This window comes from Physella acuta, unplaced genomic scaffold, assembly GCF_028476545.2.
Source record: "Physella acuta isolate Inbredline_101_S28 unplaced genomic scaffold, ASM2847654v3 ptg001066l, whole genome shotgun sequence".
NCBI classification, from domain to species: Eukaryota; Metazoa; Mollusca; class Gastropoda; family Physidae; genus Physella; species Physella acuta.
Genome location: NW_026732583.1, coordinates 245,193 through 270,633, shown reverse-complemented (window position 1 = coordinate 270,633; position 25,441 = coordinate 245,193). Strand labels below are relative to the sequence as shown.

General features: G+C 34.7%; 2 protein-coding genes across 10 annotated transcripts in view; both read right to left on the bottom strand.

The window, feature by feature from the left end:
• Window positions 1-356: 356 nt before the first annotated feature.
• Window positions 357-2,395, bottom strand: LOC131955439 (uncharacterized). Its single transcript, XM_059319562.1, has 4 exons — window positions 2,310-2,395; window positions 1,443-1,594; window positions 1,112-1,258; window positions 357-512 (listed from the first exon to the last, which is right to left on the bottom strand). Exons 1-4 carry the CDS (start codon window positions 2,347-2,349, stop codon window positions 357-359), a joined length of 495 nt encoding a protein of 164 aa, XP_059175545.1. The 5' UTR covers window positions 2,350-2,395.
• Window positions 2,396-2,796: 401 nt separating this feature from the next.
• The window catches only part of LOC131955448 (liprin-beta-1), an 84,452-nt gene continuing 61,807 nt past the window's right edge, over window positions 2,797-25,441 (bottom strand). For 4 of the 9 annotated variants that reach the window (XM_059319585.1, XM_059319579.1, XM_059319577.1 and 1 more), the window contains 18 exons: window positions 17,275-17,406; window positions 16,512-16,617; window positions 16,258-16,319; window positions 15,807-15,891; window positions 15,376-15,479; window positions 15,072-15,141; window positions 14,834-14,961; window positions 14,299-14,497; window positions 11,112-11,346; window positions 10,361-10,511; window positions 9,110-9,221; window positions 8,736-8,824; window positions 8,210-8,335; window positions 7,923-8,057; window positions 7,154-7,342; window positions 6,689-6,793; window positions 5,858-5,917; window positions 2,797-5,634 (listed from right to left, as the gene is read on the bottom strand). In XM_059319585.1, the coding sequence (XP_059175568.1) occupies window positions 5,581-5,634; window positions 5,858-5,917; window positions 6,689-6,793; window positions 7,154-7,342; window positions 7,923-8,057; window positions 8,210-8,335; window positions 8,736-8,824; window positions 9,110-9,221; window positions 10,361-10,511; window positions 11,112-11,346; window positions 14,299-14,497; window positions 14,834-14,961; window positions 15,072-15,141; window positions 15,376-15,479; window positions 15,807-15,891; window positions 16,258-16,319; window positions 16,512-16,617; window positions 17,275-17,406 (2,142 nt within the window). In that variant the 3' untranslated portion in view covers window positions 2,797-5,580. Of the gene's footprint in view, window positions 5,635-5,809; window positions 5,918-6,688; window positions 6,794-7,153; window positions 7,343-7,922; window positions 8,058-8,209; window positions 8,336-8,735; window positions 8,825-9,109; window positions 9,222-10,360; window positions 10,512-11,111; window positions 11,347-14,298; window positions 14,498-14,833; window positions 14,962-15,071; window positions 15,142-15,375; window positions 15,480-15,806; window positions 15,892-16,257; window positions 16,320-16,511; window positions 16,618-17,274; window positions 17,407-19,719; window positions 20,049-25,441 lie in introns of those variants that run through there. The other 5 variants (XM_059319582.1, XM_059319581.1, XM_059319583.1 and 2 more) reach the window with 4 other exon arrangements.

Sequence of the window (25,441 nt, the reverse complement as noted above, 5' to 3'; positions counted from 1 at the left end):
GTACATACCTGTTCATTGACAAGTGTACATACCTGTTTACTGACAAGTGTACATACCTGTTTACTGACAAGTGTACATACCTGTTTACTGACAAATTTTTAAATATTTTTAAATGATGTAAATACTACTGCAGGCACTAGGTCTAGTATTACTAGTTATCCAAATAGTAAGCTTAAGTAAATAACATTTAATTTAATCAAATAACAAGTATTCTAATCACTTGTTCTATAATCTATTTTATAGTCCTGCAGTTGAATAAAAAAAAATTAAATCAATATTTTAAATCTGTAGTAGTAGAATTGATAATGAACTACAAATATTCTAAATAAGATAGTACTGAGTTTAAAAAGTTGTAATCACCTGCCTATACTGAGCTTTTTGTAGCCAACCATATCTCCAGCATAGCTCAGGTAACCAAGGTTCTCTGATGGCAAGGTTCTAAAGCTGGGAAAACTGCTAATGACACTGTTGACATCATGGCTTGATGTGTTGGTCGCAGGACCAATGTAAGTCTTAGAATTATATATATATATATATATATATATATATATATATATATATATATATATATATATATATATATATATATATATATATATATATATATATATATATATATATATATATATTGTAAGGGAGCCTCATAACTATTTTCTTTTCAGATTAGTTGTAAAAAGTGGACGCTATAAAGCATTACATTATTTACAGTGCAATCTATAGCATCCATCTCCAACTTTAATGGTAATTCAATATGTGAGAAATTTAAAACAAGGTGACCAGTAAATGTTTTAAAACAGGTTACAATACTATACTTTTTGTAGTATACTTGTTAAACAATTATGACTAGATCTTCTAGATCTACTTAATAATTTAGACTTAGGCCTTCAAAAAATTATAATTCCAAAAATAATTTTCTTTTAGAAAATTGTTGTGGCTAGTTATTAATTTACTCCCATTGTAAGGTGTTGTAATTTACATACTTATCAATTACATGACAGTTATACTTATTTATACTTATAAATTATTCAACTGTTGATTAATAATTTATTCACTTTAGTGATTTAGTGACACTTCTAATTTATTCACTTATTGATCTGTTCATTTTTTTCACCTGTGAGAAAATAGCAAGTGGTAGTTGAGGCGTGTCATATGTTTTGATTGACGTCTTGACTGATAACGTGCCACCCTGGTAGTCAAAGGCTGTTTTATGCCATCTGCCAACTTGATCCTCGCCAGTCTCTGATGCTACTATTAGCAGCTTACAAAACAATACAAGAGTTATCTTTCTATGACTGATCAAATATGTATGAATTATCTCCCATTGACTAAAAATGGGGTAAAAAACATTAACTATAAGTTATCCTCTTTAATGATGGATAAAATGATTTTAAGTAAAAACCAATGCAATGTTTAAATTGATAAAAGCATAAGCTTATACACACCTTGAGGGTTTGGTCAGCTGTTGAGTACTGATGGCCGTCATGACTAAAGAAAGTGTTGCCACTGACTAGCCAAGGCTTGCTGTCCACCAGAAGCCTGAAGGAGCTGGTTTTGTTATCAATGTCAACATAAAACTTGCTCTGGGTGCCATGGGCTGAAGGAGTGTAATCAGCTGTGTCATGTTACAACACATTCATAATGGTTTGAGGCAGTTATTGTGTGTATTTAGGTGTTTGTGTATAATGTATGCAATGACATTCTAGTGTAATGTGGTATTATTATTATTTGTGCCAAAGTTTCTAGTAGGTGATTTTCAGTATCTGGGGACTGTGTAGTGTGGTAAGAGACCACACAAATGTATGTTTTAAGATGCTGTAGTGTAATCCACTTTTGATGGATATACAGTTGCATATATTAAAAAGGAAAGAATTGTCTTTAGACCACATGATCCAATGGGGAGATGATAATGAGTCCATGTTTCTTGAACTCAGCATAAGATGGGATCGTGTGGTCAGCACTATTTTACTTTTCCACAAAGTAAGTCAGGTACCCATCAGAGCTGGGTGGACTCAGCGACTTCCTACAGTTAAAGGTCTGAAATGAGATCCGAACTTGAGACCTTCGGGCTAGCAGCCTTTCGGCCATACTGTCCCACATAGCCCATTGATGAAGCTCATACAAATGTACAGTTTTGATAAATGATCTAAGTTTATAAGCCAACACCTCTTGGACATTACTGTTGGCTGATGAAAAAAATTAAAACAGCTTTAACACCAGGCGTTTAGAAAAGTAGACAAAAATGTTTTCTTTGAAAAACGAATCTCCTGTTATAAAATTTCTCTGTGAATGACTTGAGAATCTAAACTTACCTGCACAATTTAGTGCTAGTAAACATAAAATCAGAAACATTGTTCTGACATTGACATCCACTAATCTGACATTGTATAGGTCAGTCATACACTTGTATTTTTATCAACTGTTGTGTTATCTTATCTTTAAAAAAATATAAATTGCTATTTTCATTCAAGGAAAAATGTATACCATATGCATTTTATTTGAGCTGTGAATATCTTGTAAGTAAACATGTATTGCTCACTACAGTATTCAAGGGATGAATGTTTGGAATTTTCCAATCAAATCAAATTTCCAGCAAATAAAAATAATTAATTTATAGCTCAAAAAAAAAAGACAACATTAAAAGTTATCAGCGATTGCAGCATTAGCAAGTCAGGTACTATAGAGATGAGCATTGTTCATTTGAGCTCATTAACTTAAAATAAAATTTCTGTCTACTTGACCATAAGAAATATAAAACAGACAACAGAGTGAGATTATTGAAGAAACCCGAACACAGAATTCTCTACATAATCATTTATTTGTATAGAATATTTAAATAACTAAATATTAATCAGACTTTTTATTACATTATGTACATCAAGCTTACTTCAGCACAACAATCATTGAATTTTTCTTCATACACACACACTGAAATGAACATGGTAAAAAGAAGCTCATACTGGCTTAGATTAAAAGCTGGGAGTTGCTGTAGAAAAATAGATATATTTAAGTATGATAAAAACAAAGTACAAGAAACATTACCCCATAGAGTAGCAAGCTGTCACACGTATATATCCTCTACATCCCATCCATCATGAGTTTTATCTCATCTATTGTTATCATTTTTTTCATCCATCATTAAAGTTTTGACAACATCAATCGTTAGCATTTTACTTCACTCATTTTATATCACATGGAACAGACTTAAATTTATTGAAAGAAAACTAAACAGACATATGATTAAAAAAAAGCGTAAGTAGTTAAAAAGATAAGGTTTTATAAATAAAAAACAATTGTACTATTTGTACCCAATTTTAAAAAGTATGTATCCTTATTGTATAAAACTAACATTTTTTCCTGTAAAACACAAAAGTTGTTTGTGTAACTATATAATTTATATAATATTCCACATATCAAAATTTAACTTACAAGAGAATGGACAAAAAAAAACATGCCATTAAGAGCATTACAGTTAACTTAAGTTAGATACCAGATCCTTACATGTACAAGTTTAATGCTAGAGGAAACAAGAAACTGCTGGTAAAATCCTACTAGAGTTGGCACAAAACTCACTGGTTTGTTGAGAAGACCAGATTTGCTTGACATCACATTTTAAAACCAAAACAAGAAATGGGAAAATAGTTGTTACCGCAGAAACATCAATATGGAAGACGTCATTATTTGGTTTTATTTATTCATTAATTTTTAACAATGTATATATATATATAAATATTTTAATTTTATTTATAGAGCAAAATATTTTGATGGAGATATATCTTTAAAAAAGATATCACATCTTACTGGCTGAGAGAGAATTTAAACAACAGACATTCAGGTAAACAGATAAACACAACTACAAAATGTAAACAATAATCTACTAGTGCTATGTAAGATAACATTTGTGAGTATAAAAAAAAACTATGCTAGGTACTTAAGTGCCTTGGACATCTATCCAGTACAGTGATTATGGTTATCAGTTGTATAAGCTGTTGGCTTGATCCCTTCAACCCAATAAATGATACAATCATTGTTTACATATAGATCAGTCTTTTATCACTACACCAGGTTCAGAACAATTAACCTTTCGTAATGCATTATTCAATGACATACATCAGAGCATGAAATTTTCAAGACAAAAAACACTTTGCCAATGTCACTTATTTTTAAAAAATATATTAATTACACTAATATTATCTATGTTTTTGTACTAAATTAAAAAATTTTTTTACACACATAAATCTAGTTTCAATTATTTAAAAAAAAATTAGTTAATTGATTGAGGGTATCAGTTCAAACCTTTACTTCATTTGTGTTATTAACTACCTAACCTCAGGATAACTCTTGGCAAAATATAAAGCTAGAGAAGAAATGCTGATTTCTTTGTCTAGTTAAGCTATACATCTTTAATACAATTCCTGTATATATATGGTCCCAAATTTCTGCTCTACATTGAACACAATGTCACATATTAGTCAGGAGGAAGTAAATCAATTCCCTGGGATAGCTTGATAACAAAAGAACATTCATCTCCCATTGTATGAGACTGACTTAATTACCTTTTATAGATAACAACATAGTTGAGTAACAGATCAGCTGCAGTATTTGGGCAATAAAGGCTTCATTGATTTATATTTGTTCAACAATTTTTATCTTAAGAGTAGATGAACTGATATCATAACCTTGTATAATAAAGTATTGTTTAAAATGTGCTTACCTTTTAACATCAAGGTAGGACATTTTATTCTCACAACCAATATTTGTTTTAAGTTATTTTAATACATAGCATCATTTATTATAAAAACAATGTGTGGAAATATCTATTTATAGATGAACACATTTTAGAGTGACATCCCTTTATTCACAACACAGGAAGTCCAGACTGTGAAAAATGTGACAAAAGCAGCATTTTACCACAGTAAAAAATTATGCTAGGCACAAATTGGTTTGTAATTATTTAAAGCTATGTATCCATATGATTTATCTGTACATTATATTATGGATTCCATAATAACTGACAGATATTTTCTTTCTTCCTTTGACTTTAGATCTAGTTAACTTCATTTTCATGAAACAATGATAAGTTACAGGACAGATGGTCACATTGCTTTTATAAAAGTAATTTTTCACTCTACACACATTATAAACTGATGACACAGGGTACACACATAAAAAGAAATCAATAAAAAAAATTATTAAGTTACCTGGTAAAATATTTCCCAAAATTCTCTTCCTTACCAGCATTTGGAATCTATTCCAGCCATATCATGGAGCAAAAATGTAGAAATTGTACAATAATAAAAAAAAGTACCAGTAGTTGATTATGTTGGTGTAAAAATCTCACATCAATCAGTTCAGTAGTCCTCAGCAAATATTACAGCAAATGTGTGTATAACTGGTGAATCTCCACACGAGGGCCTGATGAGGCTTGCCTCCTATGTACACAGTAGAAACATTAAAAAAACAATCCTGGCCTTGATAGATGTAGCTCAATGTAATCCAAGGATTATCCAGTAAATGCAATGTTTTTTTCTTCACCAGTAGAAAATTTTTTTCATTTCTTAATCTAATATTTCTATGTCACTTTTAAACGTTTGAAGTTTTAGCAGAATCAAGAAATCTTTCATGTGATAACATGTTCTGTGAACAAAAAACATTTCTTGATATTACTTTACAGAACAATGCAACACAACAATACATGAAATAGTTTACTATACAATAGGTTTTATATGTAAAACATTTTTAACATTTAAAATAAAAAAATTGTTGTATGAAGAATGAGTTAAACTAAAACAAATATGAAAGCCATGAAAACCTTTATAAAAAGCCATCATCATCTGTTTGACTAGTCAAGGAGACTTACTGTGAGTGAATTGATCTCCTGGGAATAGGCACCAATCTCTTTTGCAGCTTTTTCATCTCTCTGTTCAATGGCAATTTCAAATAGTCAAATTCAACTTATTAATTCAAGGTCTCACTAACATATTTAAAATATATTATCTCACCTCTAATAATAGCTCAATGAAAATTGTTTTAAAATTAAAGAAAACATCAGAATTTCAAAAATAACAAAATATATTTGGTTATAAATTGCTTTTAGCATGGCAATAAAAATGATACATTACGTATTGTGTTTTCAATAAAATCTGATAGATCAACTTATAAAGACTCTTAGAATCACATTGATCAAGTTTGTGGCCAAGTGAAAAGCATGAAGCACATAAAAATAAATCAAGTCTCCTATAAAAAATTAAATTGGTATTTTCTTATTTAGTTTAGATATGTCTTCATCCTATATGTATTTTCTTCTTTTAGTAAGGGTGCTGAACATTATTTAATGAATGAAGCAGTATAATTATAAGTGAAAAAAAAATATTTATTTATAAGGGTGAGGTGATGTTGAGTGCATAACATTATTACAATGCAGAAGGTAAACCCAAGTAAATGGTATAGCCCTTGGTAAAAATTGAAATTTGCATAAATGTTCTTTTTCATGACTCCAACTATTATTTGCAAATATGTTAAATATTCAATTATGCAAATAAACTCTACAATTTAAACTATCTTTTTAATTATTCCAGTATTCTTGTTACCAATTTGTTTGGGATTTCAGTGTTTCTAAAAAAATCCAAACACTTGTAACAGGCACCAACCTGTAGCAGAGGTATTGGTAAAGCCTGCACACACAACTTACCTTGCCATTAGAATACTGGCCATTGAGCTCTAGTGGACAAATGAAACCATCAGCTTCTGTTTCAGACTTTGTTCTTTTGTGGCTAAATAAAGCAAACTTGCCCTTCTGAAACACAGGACATTTTGGTGGTTAATTAAAACACAATTAATTTAAGCCATAAAACACGTTTAACTAAAGTTACATTTTTGCAAGGCATTGTATCAAAACATTGTTAAAACTTATTATAGCCTGGTCCTACAGAATTGTTTTATTCTATTGGTGACATTCACAACTTAACGATTGAACTATTTAAATTTAATAGTTTTAAAAATATTTTGTTAGTTTTAGTAGTGTTTTGTTAAAGCAAATACTAGCTGAACTTTTTCAATTGCTTTCATGTCAAAATCTGAACACAACTTGAGATATAAATAGCCTTAGAATATTCTCCAGTCCCAGTGATTGGAAACAACATAAAGTACTTCTTACCTTGACCTTGTTATTAGGCTGAAGAGGGACATAACCAGGTTGAGATTCATGTTCACGTTTGCGAGTCTGAGTTTCAGGACCAATCAAACTGATGAAGTGTGTGTTGAGGTGGCGCCGCAACAAAGTCTTGCTGGGTGGTATAGACAACAGGACGGCAAACAACTCAGAATTAAACCTCGGCTCAAGAACCTGAAAGTCATGGCAACAGCAATGTTGTAATGGCAAACTTAACTTTTTCTGGGCAGTAGTTTTAACAACTGTTTTAGAAGGGTATAATTTAAACAACTGTTTTAGTAGGGTTTTAACAACTGTTTTAGTAGGGTTTTAACAACGGTTTTGGTAGGGTTTTAACAACTGTTTTAGTAGGGTTTTAACAACTGTTTTAGTAGGGTTTAAACAACTGTTTTGGTAGGGTTTAAACAACTATTTTAGTAGGTAGCAGATAAGTGGCTGCCAAATAGATGCTTAAAGAAAAATCTGTAAAAGTACTGGATATAAGAAAATAAATAGCAGCGTCTGTGAATTTCAACACGTTTAATATTATTAAATCACCTACTTAATTTGTGTGTTCAGATGAGTATTCTATAATGCATGACTTCTTCACTTTCATTAAAATTTTGAATCAGTAACAGATTGTTAAAATACATTTAAAACTAGGGATAAATATAATCTTGTTAAAAGATTTACCATGAAACTAGGGATAAATATAATATAGTTAAAAGATTTACCATGAACCTAGGGATAAATAAAATCTAGTTAAAAAATTTACCATGAGAGCACCATGTACACCACTACCCCTCAGATTTGGAGCGTATTCTGAAAGATCTATTGTCCTTAACCACTCCATCACCCTGTGGTTAGTCCATAGCACAACCTCTCCTGGTATACCCTTCATCTGATGGGGCTGAAATATACAGTCATTTGTTTAACCAACTTCAATTTGAAAAATCTAACTTTACAACTGGATAATTTCAACATGTTCTATTTACAAAGAGTCTAATTTTACAACTGTATTTGACCACCTTCATCTGACACCAGGATTATTGTCACCCTTACCTCATCAGGTGCTGGTCTGCGCCTCAAGCAGTTTGGATTAAAATTGTTCAGACGTAGAATTTGTATGGCTCGTTTAATTGAGACATGATGGACTTCATTAAAAACTTTGAGAGCAAACAGATCTTCCTGTCAACAAAAAGTACATGTTTAGACATGATGGACTTCATTAAAAACTTTGAGAGCAAACAGATCTTCCTGTCAACAAAAAGTACATGTTTAGACATGATGGACTTCAATAAAAACTTTGAGAGCAAACAGATCTTCCTGTCAACAAAAAGTACATGTTTAGAGGTCAAGTGATCATACATGCTTAAAGAGGTATACATCTCTCAACCGATTGTTGCTATAAGAGCAGCTGTATATAAATAAATAAAACAAAACCAACAAAAATTATAAAAATAATGTGGTTTAGCATAACTTAAAGGATAATTTTGCATGAAGTTTTTTTTTTTAAATTTGGCCCTGACCCATTTAAAATGTTTCTACAGTAATAAATATTATGCAGCGTATAGAAAAATGAACTTACCACAGTGAGGTAGTTGAGCATTCTGCCATCAACTCTTGCATCATAGAAGGAATCTTTGTACTGAGGTAATCCAATGTCATCAAGCCATCCTACAAAAGCAAAATACTTGAGAAAACAAGCACTCATATCATCAAATCACAGACCTATCTTCTCAAGTCCACCCTGCTCTCTCATTGGTCCAGGATAAATAGTGTCAGGGTAAACAGTATAATTTACATTTCAACTGTTTTAACTGGGGCCAATGTATTTCCCACAGTTTACATGAATTGTTCTATTACCAAGTTACTCGCCCAAGCATCACACACACACTATTACATCAGTTACCTACTTGCTATAACATCACAGGATGCCAAAGAGCTAAGTTTTCAACTTACTTGCTACAAAGTTATAATCCAGCTCCATGAACTTGTCAATGTTCTCAGTTGCCATGGCCTGCATGGCAAGTTGAAGTTTTTTGCGATGAAGGCCATTTTTCATGCCCAACTCCTACAACCAGAAATTGTCAGTGTAAATGGTTGTTGTGTACATGTTTTAGATTATGTTGTACATGTTTTTCATTATGTTGTACATGTTTTAGAATAACTTTCTATGCTATGTGTGTGTTTTTATCACTGAATATATATGTGGTAGGTTACCTACTCTAGGCTATGTGTGTATGTATTATCACTAGATATGTGTATGGTAGGTTACCTTCTCTAGGCTATGTGTGTATGTATCATCACTAGATATGTGTATGGTAGGTTACCTTCTCTAGGCTATGTGTGTATGTATCATCACTAGATATGTGTATGGTAGGTTACCTTCTCTAGGCTATGTGTGTATGTATCATCACTAGATATGTGTATGGTAGGTTACCTTCTCTAGGCTATGTGTGTATGTATCATCACTAGATATGTGTATGGTAGGTTACCTTCTCTAGGCTATGTGTGTATGTATCATCACTAGATATGTGTATGGTAGGTTACCTTCTCTAGGCTATGTGTGTATGTATCATCACTAGATATGTGTATGGTAGGTTACCTTCTCTAGGCTATGTGTGTATGTATCATCACTAGATATGTGTATGGTAGGTTACCTTCTCTAGGCTATGTGTGTATGTATCATCACTAGATATGTGTATGGTAGGTTACCTACTCTAGGCTATGTGTGTATGTATCATCACTAGATATGTGTATGGCAGGTTACCTTCTCTAGGCTATGTGTGTATGTATCATCACTAGATATGTGTATGGTAGGTTACCTTCTCTAGGCTATGTGTGTATGTATCATCACTAGATATGTGTATGGTAGGTTGCCTTCTCTAGGCTATGTGTGTATGTATCATCACTAGATATGTGTATGGTAGGTTGCCTTTTCTAGGCTATGTGTGTATGTATCATCACTAGATATGTGTATGGTAGGTTACCTTCTCTAGGCTATGTGTGTATGTATCATCACTAGATATGTGTATGGTAGGTTGCCTTCTCTAGGCTATGTGTGTATGTATCATCACTAGATATGTGTATGGTAGGTTACCTTCTCTAGGCTATGTGTGTATGTATCATCACTAGATATGTGTATGGTAGGTTACCTTCTCTAGGCCATGTGTGTATGTATCATCACTAGATATGTGTATGGTAGGTTACCTTCTCTAGATCATGCTGGGAACAACGTAGCAGCTGCTCCCCATTCTTCACCCATCTCTTACAGTCAACCAAGTACAAGTTCAGGCCAATGTCATTCATCCACGCTGTTACTCTATCTGTGTCCCAGCGAGCAAATGGGACCTCAGAGTTTCTGGAAAGTCAACAAGTTCAAAAAGTGTTTCATGCATACACAAGAAATGTTTTTAAGTTAAATTTAAATATTCACTTATGAATTTTTGTAAAAACAATTTCAAAAAAATATTTCAAATATTTTAAATTAGAAGGGAAAATTATATTTGAATATTCTGATTTATGAATTTTTTATGATGGCATAGTACTGACCACACTATCCCTTTATGTGATGTGGTTTTGGAAGCAGATGATCTCTAATTTATATGCCCCATATATCTTAGGTACGAACAGTAAAAAGATGATTACAACAAAACAATGTATTTGAGACTAATGTAATGTATTTGAGATGACAGAATAAAACAGTGTATTTAAGACTTACATGTAAGAAAACAGTGCATTTGAGACTTACATGTAAGAAAACAGTGCATTTGAGACTTACATGTAAGAAAACAGTGCATTTGAGACTTACATGTAAGAAAACAGTGTATTTGAGACTTACATGTAAGAAAACAGTGTATTTGAGACTTACATGCAACAAAACAGTGTATTTGAGACTTACATGCAACAAAACAGTGTATTTGAGACTTACATGCAATAAAACAGTGTATTAAAGACTTACATGCGACCTTTCATGTCCCTGTTCCAGGCCAGTCTAGCAGAGGCTGTGGCTCTAACACCCCCTCTCTTAAACTCCCCATCAGGGGCCCTCTCTCTGCTCCCCTCAAAGTCCTGTGAGCTGCTGCGCTTGAGTTTGCCAAAGAGACGAAGCAGGCCCCGCTTCTTCTTGTATTCTCTGGGATCATGCCCGTAGTGTTGCAGGCCATCCTCATCATCTGTCACCACCTCGGTGTGAGCTACAGAAGGAAGTTCAACATAAGGTCACACACCAGTCAAGAGAGCTTCATATAGAGTCAATGTCAGCAGTCAAACATAGACTTTATTTACAATAGTTTTTTAAAGTATGTAGATCCTACACTAAACAAGAGTAATACATAGAATCACTAACATTTTATAAAATTATGAACTAAACTACATTGTTAAGAGTTTAAGTTAAGTATCCTATAAGAAATACTATAAAACACTTAAAAATCTAGATTGAATTTATTTGAGTCCATCACAGAATATCACCATGTTTAGAACAAAGATAAACTAAGACAATCACCACAAGTCTTGCCTGACTGAGACATTCTCTAGGTTGAACAAGTGAGAGACAATGAAAAAAAAAACGCATCTAGCCCAGCTCAACTTATAGAAAGGAAACACATCTAGCCCAGCTGAACACAGAGGAAGGAAACACATTAAAAGCCCTACCTTGCTGTCACAATGTCAAGTGGGCTAAGTATCAACAATCCCATTCAACAAAAAAAAAAAACAACTAGAGTAGACAACTGCAGCTATTTATAGACCTGTGTTGTTTTAACAGGCTAGGCTGAGATGTATTTATTTGCAGCTTTGTTAAAGAATGCCATTCAGACTGCAGGGATCTTTACTTTCAAATACACATCCATTCTACTAAGTGCTTTACACTTGGACATAAAGCAAACAAAAGATCTCTTTGTTACTTAAAATTTGTAAAGAGATTCAACCAAAGAGTATTGAGGTATATATGAGGTGAAGATTTCTCTCACCAGGGAGGGAAAGGTCATCAGGTGAGTAAACAGAATTGTGTGATTATATTAGAGACAATGGAGAGACACAGGTAAACCAGGTAAAGACTAGCACACCTGAGCAGCTATTTTGATACCAACAGGTCATAGATCACAACTCAAGGTAAAACTTCACCCAATAGGACATACTAGCAGGCACATTAAATATTGTTTAACCTGAACCTGCACACACAAAACTTGGATTTAACCTGAAACTTTTATAAAGGCTACACACTGACAGATAACTGAATTTAACACAAGCCTATACTAACACATACATTTCATAACCACTTCAGCCTAGCTGTCTTTAAGTAGATACATATTTACATAATACTTTTACATTAGGCTTATAGAGTTTTAAATACAATCATTTTAAAGTTTCATTAACATGGTAAAGACACATGAAAAATGTGTTAAATCTTAGATAAGGAGGGAGTGAGAATAGGGCTTGTGCAACCAAACAAAGGTACATTAGGTGTTTTAGATGGCAGAGGTTAGAGGTCAGGTCTAACACATACAACAAGAACTAGAGATTCTAAACAACAGGTTTTAGTGGAGAGGGCTCTCAACAACCACAGGGTCTAGTCACTCTAAACAATGGTTTAATATGGATTAGAGGTCGGAGGTTAGAGGTCAGATAACAACAGCCACATGGTCCAGAAAATCAAAACAACAGGTTTTAGTAGAGAGGAGCTGTGGACATCAGACACCAAACATGGCAGAAAAGTGATCATTCAGCTGGTTCAGCTACATCATAGCAACAAATCTGTTCTAGTTTAGTGACAAGTGGTTCAACACATCACAGTGAAGACATTCAAACAAAAAGAAATAAACAGGAGACTCAATGTATGCTAAAGTACAGCTTTGTGTACACATTGGTCAAGTGAAAAAATAGGATTAAATTTGTGTTCCTATAAACAAAATATGGGAAATTTATATCTACATTCTAAATGGGTTCTTAAATATTAAATAAGATATAAATAAACATTAAATTTTAAAGTCTTTTTTTAAGAAGTAAACAAGCAAAAATAAATTAAATGTTTTGTCTTATTATTTTCTATGAAATTATAAATTTAAGTGTCATGATTAAGCTTTTTAAATTAACTACTTAATTACACAAATACAATAAAGTATGGATGGTTAAAATATTAGATGTCTTGATCTAAGACAAATATACATGTTAGAGAATACCACCTCTTTTTTGTCTGTGTACATGTAATTAACATTTATAATTAAATTGTGTTACTTTAAGATGAAACTGATTATATTTGAGATTTGATTATATATGACAATAATAATGGGTTAGATAAATAATAGCTTACACCTATTATCTTGTAAATAGGGAATACACTTAAATGTAATAATTATCAACTTATGTGATCAATTAATTAATTGTCCAATAGCTAAAAACAATACAAATAAAAAGGTTTTTCTCATAGGAGTAAACTGATATGATTTTAAGTTGAGTTGGTTAAAACTGAAGAAAAAAAAACAACAAAATCAAAAAGCAGAGCCAAATTTGTCATCTTGACCAAACCAAAGCTACTGTGTCATGTGATCATGCTGGGTGAATTGGTTCTTTTCTTTCTGCAGTTTTAGGCCAAAAAATGTTAACATGCAGTGTCTACTTACCTCCATGACAGGAGATTTAGAGCAATATTTTATCTATCTCTTCTAAGGAAAAAATACATTTCTCAAACTTGCCACAAATGGCCAAGTGTAAATAAGCTTTAAAATGTCATTCATGTACGTGTGCTCTATTGGCTATAGGGATGTTTTAAATTCATGACATTGTGCAGTGATGCCACTTAAGTCAAAATGAGAGAAGATTACAGAATGATAAAATGTTTACAACTTAAAAGGAATCATTTACTTTATTTAATAACACAAAATACAAGGAGCGACTTGTACAAAAATTAAGCCTCAGCTTTTAGTAGGATTTAAAAAAAAACTAATTGTAAGAATTTGGTGGGTTTTTTTGGGTAGGGCAGATGAAATATGAAGAAAATATTGAATTGATTATCTGAGCGAGGCTAATGGAAACCTGTTACTGGTTATGAGAAGAACGTGTATAAATCCATATCCATGCAGGCCAGAAATGAGAAAAAGGCCAACGAATACACACAGCAGGCCAGGCGTTGCCGCCCTCTAATGTGTCACCTAGATTAGGAGCTGAGCTGCTTCGTTTGCCTGACCTAACCCTCAGGAGTGTTTTGCCCAGGCTGTGGAACCCACGGGACCTTTTACCCTCCCGAACATCTTCTTTACTGCGCTGCTTGGGTAACGTACCATATCCGCCTGATCCTGGAGGGGGGCCACCTACCGGGGACTGCTCGTCTTTCTTTCTGAATGACGGTGTCTGCAAAAATAGAAACAGAAAATATAAGCAAACCTTTTGTGTTCTGGGAGGTTAAATAAAGTGGCTTTTGAAACCTGATGTTGTACCTTTGAACCCTGATGTTGCACTTTTGAACCCTAATGTTGTACTTTTGAACCCGATGTTGTACAGTTCCATCATATTTTATAACCCAGCTACCTTTACTTCCTCCAACTATGGTAAGCTACACAATAAAACTGAGTTGACTCATGTCCAACCAAACCCTGATTTGACAGCTAAACACCCCATGCACACACAATTTAACTTTAGCTACAAATTGAGCATGAAATAAAAGCCAGCCTGCCACTGTCAGCTCACCTTTGGTTTAGATCCCGGCACCAAATGTTCACAACTGTTTGAGCGTGTCATCCCCATGGCTTGTCTAGAGTTGACAGGTATAGAGGACACAGCATTGCCACCATTAAAACTGGTGTTCAACTGATGCACTGCAACCAGACACAAAATAGCTTCATCAAGTACTGACAAATGGGACCCCCTGCTTACATTCAGGGATTCATTCATTACATGCCAGTCTACAACAAAACTGATGACTTACTAGGTGTGCTGGTAGCACTAGGTGAAGAAAGATAATGCTTGTCTGGTCGATCATCAGGATGAAACATTGGCTACAACATTGACATTTAAAAAAATATTATTAATACAAAATCTTTACTTTTTTTATTTTATGTGGTAGATAGTCTTGATTAAAAAAATCTAACTGAAAAATTAATACCAAAGATCCCAAAAAATAAAATAAGCCTTCTCTCCCCTTAACTACTCATGATTATAAAAAAGAACAAGTCAAACATAAGTAGTAGCTTCCCCTAGTAGATGCCTATTCTACCAAACAACAGACTTACATATGGCTGATCCCTGATTGCTGTCTCCCCCACAGAGGGTGTTGTGGAGGAGCTGTTGGAGCTGGTGTCACCATCTTCAATATTCATCAGCAGCTCCTCTACAGCTGCAGGAAAAATTAGGTTGGGTAATTTTTAACAAAGGAACAACATTTGTGATCAAATTAAAGTTTGATTACACTCCTTTATACATTGCCTCATTTTTTTTTTGTTATAGCATGTTTGGGTCTTGGTACTTAGTAGTTTTTTGTTTGTTTTAGTTATATGTCTCTGTAAGGTTAGCTTATTTAATTGTATCACATTCAACCCAAAGACAAGTATGTATACACACACTGACACAACAAGATAGAATAAACATACCACTCACTTTCCATAACTATATGAAGTTGACACCTTTACCAAGGAAGCAACGAGCTTGACAAAACCTTTCTTACCTTTCCGACCTTGAGCCTGTACTAATATTTCTTCCACTCTTCTGTAGCGCTTCAATAATCGTCTCATGTCTTCCAGTTTTCTCTCCTGTCAGTAGAAAATTTAAATCTTTATGTGAGAAAATATCCTGAGCTATTTTCTATGATATTGAAAGATCAACCAGCATGATTAGTTATGTGGATTTAGTGCAGTTCTCTAAATAAACGCTGTAAAAATGTCCATAAAAGCCATAAATAAGGCTAAAACAAGGTACCAATCCAATTGATTCTCAATGTTTTGTAACATGAAAATCTTAAAGAATTCTTAAAAAAAAATTAACCCAACACTTCTTCGTTAGCTATTTAAGATACTAGTATTAAAAATTATTATAATTGAGCCAGAAACCTAACCTCAGCATAACAATAATTTACCAACTGGCTTTGTACTTTGAAAAGAACCAAAACAAACCATCACCTTTTCTTCATTAGCCAGCATTAACGTATCAATAGCCCTTTTCAATTTCTCCACCTCAGTATCTGCAAATCAAACAGCATGTTGATCAGTGTCTTTCTGATACTACCTAACCTAGGTATACTACAACAAAACACATTAGCTACTTTAACACCATGTTAAAAAAACACTCAGAATAAAAAGCTCTGCCTAATGTACTCAATTTAAAATATCTGGGGTAAATGTAAAATGAAACTTACAAGTTATACTCAACATACCTGAACTATCTAGGGGTAGTGTTCCATTTCTTCCTAGCCTGAGGCGCAGCTCTGAGTTTTCTGCATCTTTCATCAACAGTTTAGCCTCCAGCTCTGTTACCTGCCTCTGTAACATGGAAAAAACATACTGTAAACTGGATGAACTATGAGGATTGTCAATGTCTTGTCAGCTTCTATTAGGGGGACTGCAACTATCAGCTTGATAAACAGTTGCAGGTTAAGCATTTTCTAATTGTTGGATAGGCAGAAGAAAAAAATAAAGATACAAAAACAATAAATCATTTTTGTTTGTAGGCTACACCTAAATTATACAAGTAAAAATAAAAAATAAAAACTCATCATACTATTAATATGTGATATTTTTTACATTAATGTTTGTGTTTCTTAAGTAAAATCTAAATTATATGCTCTTTTATTTTCTGTTGTAGATAAAATTATTTACTAGGAAACTTAAAAATTAACATTAAATATTGAAGACTTACACATTTTACTTCATACAAAAATAGTGTAGACAACAGATAAAAATTGTAATTAGTCTGGGAATAAACATTTTAAAAATAGCTATGGATTAAGTAAAATGCAATCTTAGAGTAAAATGCCATCTGAATTTTCAAACAAAAATGTTGATCATTAAGACACCGGACTTATTTTCTGGGAGAGCTTTATGAATTTGTGAGTTAACATCACTTAACAGCTGCTAAAATTTTGATGAGGCGAGCAAAAGCCTTTGAATAGCCTCTCAGAAAATGAAATTTCTGCTTACTTGAACTGCCCTGAATCTGTCATCCAGTTCTCTTCTGTCCTTCTCTGCGGATGACAGTCTCATTTTTAAATGAGAAACTTCGGCCATCAAGTCCAGTTTATGGTGTTCAAGGCTGGACCTAGTGAGCAGCTCCTGTGGAGGAGAGAGAGAATACACAAAGCTTAGAGGGCTGCACAATTTTATGGTTTGGTGGGCTGCACAATTTTATTGTTTGATGGGCTGCACCATTTTATTGATTGATGGACTGAGAATTTTGTTTGCAGTTTTAGTTGCTCACTGAATTTGTACCATTGTATAAATACATTGTGCTATTTGAATAACAATTAAAGCAGATATTTTGTTTAGTTATTGTTTTAGAAGAGTATTTTTGTCCCTATATTTCAGCCAGTAACATTAAAATGTCACTGTATGTGAGTTGGAATAGAAAGGGGAAGTAAAATAAAAGAGCTAGAATAAAATGTAATCATGGCAACTTAATACAGTTTCTGTAGGTAAACACATGCACATAAAGGAACATCCTGTGAAAAATTATTTTTATATCCTTGACCTAGTTACAGGTAAAACTCTGATATCATATTTTTATCAATTAAGTTTTGAATTCAAGAAGAAAACTCTAGAGTGTTTTGATTCCTGTCAGAATGGAAGCCCAATGAAAACATATAATTAAATCTGCTTGTCTTATTTTTAATTATTTGTGTAGATAGACAGAGGAAGTAGGATTTAAATTGTAGAAGATATAAATCCTTCACTTATTATAAAGCCAAGCCATATTTGTTTCTAAAACCTAACAGTTGTTAAAATATAATAAAGTGTACATAAAAAACCTTTTACTAGTCTTACTGCTGATTACAAAAGTGTTTAATTACTTCACAGATCATGTGTCATTTTATCAAGCCCAGAATATTTAAGTATTGTTATTTTAAAGGTTTTCTTTCATTTGACTTAGAAAACAGCTTACCCATTCTCTAAAATAATTTTTTACCCCATTCTCTAAAATATTGTTTTTAAAGTAACCATCAAACTCCCCACCACCAAGAGCAACAGGTAGATGTACAATGCCAGCTTTGTTTAAAGGAGAGATAAAAAAAAAAACAACACTTGAGATTGTAGCAGTTGATTTCCTACCCAGCCAGCCAGATCAATGTTAAAAGCTGATGGTCAATTCACACATGGCCTCACAACATGCACTCACACACTCAACACAGTTAAGTAACATGGAAATGATTTTAACAAAACAATAGTGTACACAGTTTCTCTATCTCCACCCCCCTCCCCCAGTTAAAAAAAATTACTGATGCAAAAAGTGTTTGCAGAAATATTTTTTGTAAACACATCCTATGAGAATTTCCTTTGGGTACCCTTCCAAATATCTACCCCCCCCTCACCCACCCATTCAGAGATTGGTATCTATAACACCAAGTAAACCCGCTCAACATCCAAGACAGGTGTAAAGCATTCTATGACTGGTGATCTATCTATCACTTAGCACCTAACACACCCCACCCAACAAAGACATGCAGTTTGTAAATGTATGCACATTATAAACATGTATGCTAGGCATAAACAAAAGAACGGATGGACGACTGACGTCACGTGCTATCAGCACGGGCAGGGGTTATAGGGGAAGCGTGGAGGGTCGTACAAAGAGCGAGTCTCTCCATGTTGTTACACAGCGCTGATTCGAGTTTACAACTACATCTAGTGGGCTAGTACTACGACAAGCACAGGCGCCGCTACGGCGGAAAACAAGAAGTGAAAGATAATTCTCGAGTAAAAACATTGATAACTAGATTTATTTCCCTTGAACCTGTAGCGAGGCGAGAAGATTTGGTGTATCAAGTGGGAAGATGTCGGGGGGTAGCTGGTCAACAGGGGAGCTAATCTGAGGGGGGGGGGGGGGGGGGGGGGGAGAGGAGAAAAGGGTGAGGTGGGCGGGGGCGGTACAGGCTGTAGCTAACAACTGATTTATGAAAAGCCTATGTTACTATAGGTGGTGTCCGGTTAAATACCAACATCACCGTTGTGTATCAAGGTTTGTAAATAAAATATATCAGGGTAAACAAACCCTTGGCTGCTACTACTAGGCATATAGGGATAAATACAAGAGAAATGAAAACTTACGTGAGAGAAACATGTCTGACTATTGGAGTGACGGAATGAGAATTTAAAAAAAAAAAGGTGTGTAGTGTATTTGCTTATTTTACCATTAACTCTTGTTCTTTGTAAGAGACATTTTTTTTTTTTATGTGTGATACAAGTCAAATATACGAAGCAGTTCTCGTGACTTAGTTCATAACATAAAAGACTTGTACAATACAATTACCTAATTAAAAAAAAAATATTTGCGTCACCAACTTAAGTTCCTATACAGCTGACACCCACGCATGGTTACAGAACGTGTACAAAAAGTGTGTATAAAGAATAAAAAAACTGTCAAAGATTTACCACAAGTTCCTGGAGCTTGTTTTCCCACAGAGACATGTATATCCCCGTGCTAGCTGGCCGGTGGTTGAATCCATTGCTGTAACGTGACATTGTGTGACGAGCCGACTGGAGGAATCAAGCGCTCACTCCAACCACAGCATCAATACACGGGGGTCACCGTAAGCCTTAGCTCCGTGACACCAACTACCTCATTTAAGTTCGGGTGGTACAGTTTTAGGTTTTAATTACACATCAAACGTTTTTGCAATCCGACAACTTTGTATAAGAAATCCAAATATTTTTTGAGCACACTATCACCAGTTGTAAACTAAACTACTCTGTTGAGTTGTAGAAACAAAGTGAACATGAATCAACTATTTGTACAAGCTACAGAAAGAAACAAACAGAATCCTCACGTAGAGGTGTAATAACCATGTACGTGTCAACACACCTTCACTTCCCAACATTAACCAAACACAGCCCAGCAGTAAAAACAACATCTGACTGCTAAGCCGTGCTTAAAGTAAATCCGCGTTGATGTACACGAAGCACATCTAACATTTACCAGCCCAATGTTGATTTGGCCATGATTTAGCCCCGGGGAAACCTCAAAGACAATGACAGGTAAAAACGGAGTATTCCAGCCTGGCATATAGGACGCGCACCTGCAGACATACGATTTGCTGGTCCCACAGCAAGACAATGAATGAGTACTATCAAACAGGCCAGACACACGGAATGAGTACTATCAAACAGGCCAGACTCTAACAAAGGCTCTCACACTGCTAGAAGACACCTCTATCTTAAAGAAACAGAGCCAATCAATGCGGCACACAGACGTTTTCCAAAGACCCTATTGTATTTTAAATTATTTCCTTTACTTTTTAAGGACGATAACTCGAAAAGGAAACTGTTTTTAACGCGATATTGGACGGCAGAATGAGCGGAAATCTGCGTGAGAAAAACAAACTATAAAGTCATTAGGCTAAAGCGGACAAGCAATTAAAGCCAGACACCAGTGGTCAACCATTTCATCAATCAGCAACGTATGGAACCATTCGGCCACCCATCCCAACAACTCTTCTATTTACTACATGCTGGGTTTGTTCAACTTGCAGCGAACGTCATTACATCCTACACTAACGCTTGTTAGATAAGATAAACGGCTACAAAAGACGGCAAACGAGATAAAAAGGTAGGAAACCACCGAATGACGTAACATCTCAAGCTGCTGGCAGGCTGAAGACACCGCGAGAATATTTCTAAAAGTCTTCTACCTGTCGACTCCATCCTTCCTGAACGAGTTCAGTTTGGTGGAGACTACCGCTTCTAGTAACCTTTCTCTTTTTTTTAACTTTGACACCGCTATTCAAGAGATCAATGCCACTCCATGTACCAACGTTTAAAAATGTTTAAACTCTAGCAACGTTAAGAAGACTAAGATGTGTCCGTGTGTCAGATAGCCGGCGGGGTCCAGGAAACCAGAGCCCACGTCAGCCCGTGTTGCGGGTATCAGGCGGGCCGATCCCCGCTCTGATGCCAGATAGACGGGCCACGGGTTCAAACAGGCACAGCTCACAATTGTCTGCTGACATTAACTTGGTCCTCTTCTACAAACGTTCAAACAGACCAAGACAAGTCGAAATTAGCTGTTTTAAAAAAAAAAAATCTTTTCTGCGCACTTAAAGTCGAGTCGAAACTAGCTGTTGAAATGAAAATTAAATAATCGTTTTCTCTGTTCTTCAAAGTTTTAACCAAGTTCAAACAGAGCCAATTCAAGGCTGGCTGTTGAAATAAATTTTACATTCGCCCTTTTACCGAATATGGCTGCTGAAATAAAACATTTGTCCTTTTACCGAATTTGGTTGTTGAAATTAATAAAACTTTCGCCCTTTTACCGAATATGGCTGTTGAAATAAATTTTACATTCGCCCTTTTACCGAATATGGCTGCTGAAATAAAACATTTGTCCTTTTACCAAATATGGCTGCTGAAATAAAACATTTGTCCTTTTACCGAATATGGCTGTTGAAATAAATTTTACATTCGCCCTTTTACCGAATATGGCTGCTGAAATAAAACATTTGTCCTTTTACCAAATATGGCTGCTGAAATAAAACATTTGTCCTTTTACCGAATATGGCTGTTGAAATAAATAAAACATTCGTTTTTTTTTTACCGAATATGGCTGTTGAAATTTTCTTTACATTCGTCCTTTTACCGAATATGGCTGTTGAAATACATTTTACATTCGTCCTTTTACCGAATTTGGCTGTTGAAATAAACAAAACATTCGCCCTTTTACCGAATATGACTGTTAAAAATAAATACGTCCTTTTACCGAATATGGCTGCTGAAAATAAATACGTCCTTTTACCGAATATGGCTGCTGAAATTTTTTTTACATTCGTCCTTTTACCGTATTTGGATTTAGAAATAAAACATTTGTCTTTTTACCGAATATGGCTGTTGAAATAAATAAAACATTCGTCCTTTTACCGAATATGGCTGTTGAAATAAATAAAACATTCGTCCTTTTACCGAATATGGCTGCTGAAATAAATAAAACATTCGCCCTTTTACCGAATATGGCTGTTGAAATTAATAAAACATTTGTCCTTTTACCGAATATGGCTGTTGAAATAAATAAAACATTTGTCCTTTTACCGAATATGGCTGTTGAAATAAATTTTACATTCGTCCTTTTACCGAATATGGCTGTTGAAATAAATAAAACATTCGTCCTTTTACCGAATATGGCTGTTGAAATTAATAAAACATTTGTCCTTTTACCGAATATGGCTGTTGAAATTAATAAAACATTCGTCCTTTTACCGAATATGGCTGTTGAAATTAATAAAACATTTGTCCTTTTACCGAATATGGCTGTTGAAATTAATAAAACATTTGTCCTTTTACCGAATATGGCTGTTGAAATTAATAAAACATTTGTCCTTTTACCGAATATGGCTGTTGAAATAAATAAAACATTCGTCCTTTTACCGAATTTGGATGCTGAAATAAATAAAACATTTGTCCTTTTACCGAATAGTTACAAACGATTAACGTGGTTCATCTGACAAATGATAAGACCATGACCAAAGCTGTTCAATGCGCGTCAAAAGATGTGATATATTTCTATACCACAAACACGGCTAGAAATTAGAATCTAGTAATTACCCCCAAACTATTTAGATTCGAGTAATTACCCTCTTCCTCCTAATAAAATAGGCAATTAATTTCTTGCCCAACGCTTCGGGTTGTAACTTATAAACTTGGGTTTAATCATCAAGCAAAAACAAAATAATTTAAAAAAAAAAATGAAGTTTATACAACAGCGATAGAGTGAGCGGAAGACCTAAAATTACTATTAAAAAAACACAACAGCGACACTATTGTTAGCATACTGTTGGTGCTGACTACAGTGTACAAGGAAATGTAGCCACGCCAGGTATTAAAACTTTAGATTTGTTTCATTTAGTCTCACTCTATATCCAGATTTTAAAGGGCACACAAAGGAGCACAAGTATGCAATCTAAACGAGACCCATAGCAATGAGGAGAGAAAGACTGCAGCATCAAAGAGAAAATGGACTACACGGCTAGTTCAATGATTCATCGCTGCCTTATAAAAGCCATGTTCAGCCCGTGACTATGAAGCTTTTATGGGAATCTATTTATTTGATAACGGTCCAGGTGCACTGATAATTTCTCTTCCACTCTTGTCAAGCCTGTCTTGGAAACAGGAGGTGGGTAGGAGGAGGCGAGGAGGAGGGAAAAAAACAACGTGAGCGGATCAGTGAGGGGTCAGTGAGCAATACCCAATGTTAGAACTAGATAATATCGCACGACTTGAAACATTTACAACCTCGCGTCTGTTTGTAGCTAGGGTTTTAAAACTGGAGGTTCTTTTCATATCAGGATGTGGGATTATTAAGAAGCAGGCAGTCAAGAAAAACTAAACCACAAAAGAATCTATCGCCATAGTTAATGAAAACGTGGCGCACTTAGAATATCAATGGCTAAGGAAGAATGTTGATAAACTCCCTGCCGCAAGGATCCTATTGGTTATTTGTACACATGGTGAACACGTGACATCATCACAGCAGCTTGAGGGTACCCCTTGATTCATTGTCAACTGTTTATTTACGGCAAAAATAGAAACTAATTTTAAAAGATCTCATTTCTAAAATACGGTACCTTGATAATGTCAACACGATATGATAAGATATATGCCCGCTTCATTAGGATTGTTGAGATTAACGGCGAAGATAATTAATTTATCTTTACCTGGGGCATCTTAATAATTGCCGCCTGCAAAATTACCTGTTTAGATCCTGAAATGTATTTTTCTAACGCTACAGTACTCATTTTTTTTTTTCAAAAGCTGATTTTTAGAGTTATGAATTTGTTTTTGCTCTAGCAACCACATTTCTTCTCTTTGCGACAAAATGGCCGATTTCCCTTTACCATAATGCTATTGAGTACATGGTTTTAAAGAAAAACATCCCTAACTTCGGGCCACGAGATTTAATCTCAATCAGAAAGACGGTAGGTCGCTCTTTGATGAATCAATTTCCACCGGAAATTTCCCAAGCCTATAGTGGATTAGCCGTATCGCCACATCGGGGTACAGGATCCCTCTAAAGGGGTCATTGGGGAATACGTAGTGGGAGGACTGGGCCTAGCAGAGAGAAAAAACAACTGGGTCACTCAGGTTTGTAACAATACCAGTACTAACACTAGTCTACAGCTGACCGGACAACTTTATACATGGGGTAAGCTCAAGGAAAACAAACAAGATTGTAACAATACCAGTACTAACACTAGTCTACAGCTGACCGGACAACTTTATACATGGAGTAAGCTCAAGGAAAAAAAAACAAGATTGTAACAATACCAGTACTAACACTAGTCTACAGCTGACCGGACAACTTTATACATGGGGTAAGCTCAAGGAAAACAAACAAGATTGTAACAATACCAGTACTAACACTAGTCTACAGCTGACTGGACAACTTTATACATGGAGTTAGCTCAAGGAAAAACAAACAAGATTGTAACAATACCAGTACTAACACTAGTCTACAGCTGACTGGACAACTTTATACATGGAGTTAGCTCAAGGAAAAACAAACAAGATTGTAACAATGTTAGTTCGAACAATAGCCCCACCAATAAGATTTGCTAGTGGCAGTAAAGAAATTCTACAAGTTTAGCAGCAGTCTAATCGTAGAATAGCTTGACTAGTTCCAGAGCAAGCAGCCATTCAACATTGCCCCCTGTAACGTCAACCAAGCACAGTAAACACAGGAAAAAGGTCAGGAGCGTTTACAGGAGAGACTTTTAGAATCCTATTTGGCCAAACAGTACTAGCATGTGGGGCCGCCTTCAGATGGGATATGTGGCTATTGAGGTCGGTCTCCTACAGAATACTAGAGGCTAATACAGGTAGAGGCTAAGTCAGAGTGGTGTAGTACAGAATACTAGAGGCTGATACAGGTAGAGGCTAATACAGGTAGAGGCTAAGTCAGAGTGGTGTAGTACAGAATACTAGAGGCTGATACAGGTAGAGGCTAAGACAGGTAGAGGCCAATACAGGTAGAGGCTAATACAGAGTGGTGTAGTACAGAATACTAGAGGCTAATAGAGGCTAAGACAGGTAGAGGCCAATACAGGTAGAGGCTAATACAGAGTGGTGTGGTACAGAATACTAGAGGCTAATACAGGTAGAGGCTAAGACA

Excerpts from the sequence above, each read along its gene's own strand:
- LOC131955439 (XM_059319562.1), bottom strand. The coding sequence starts at position 2,349 with ATGTTTCTGATTTTATGTTTACTAGCACTAAATTGTGCAG. Across the intron at positions 1,595-2,309 it reads ACTAGCACTAAATTGTGCAG|CCCATGGCACCCAGAGCAAG; the intron begins GTAAGTTTAGAT and ends ACACTCCTTCAG. Across the intron at positions 1,259-1,442 it reads CAGCTGACCAAACCCTCAAG|CTGCTAATAGTAGCATCAGA; the intron begins GTGTGTATAAGC and ends TTGTTTTGTAAG.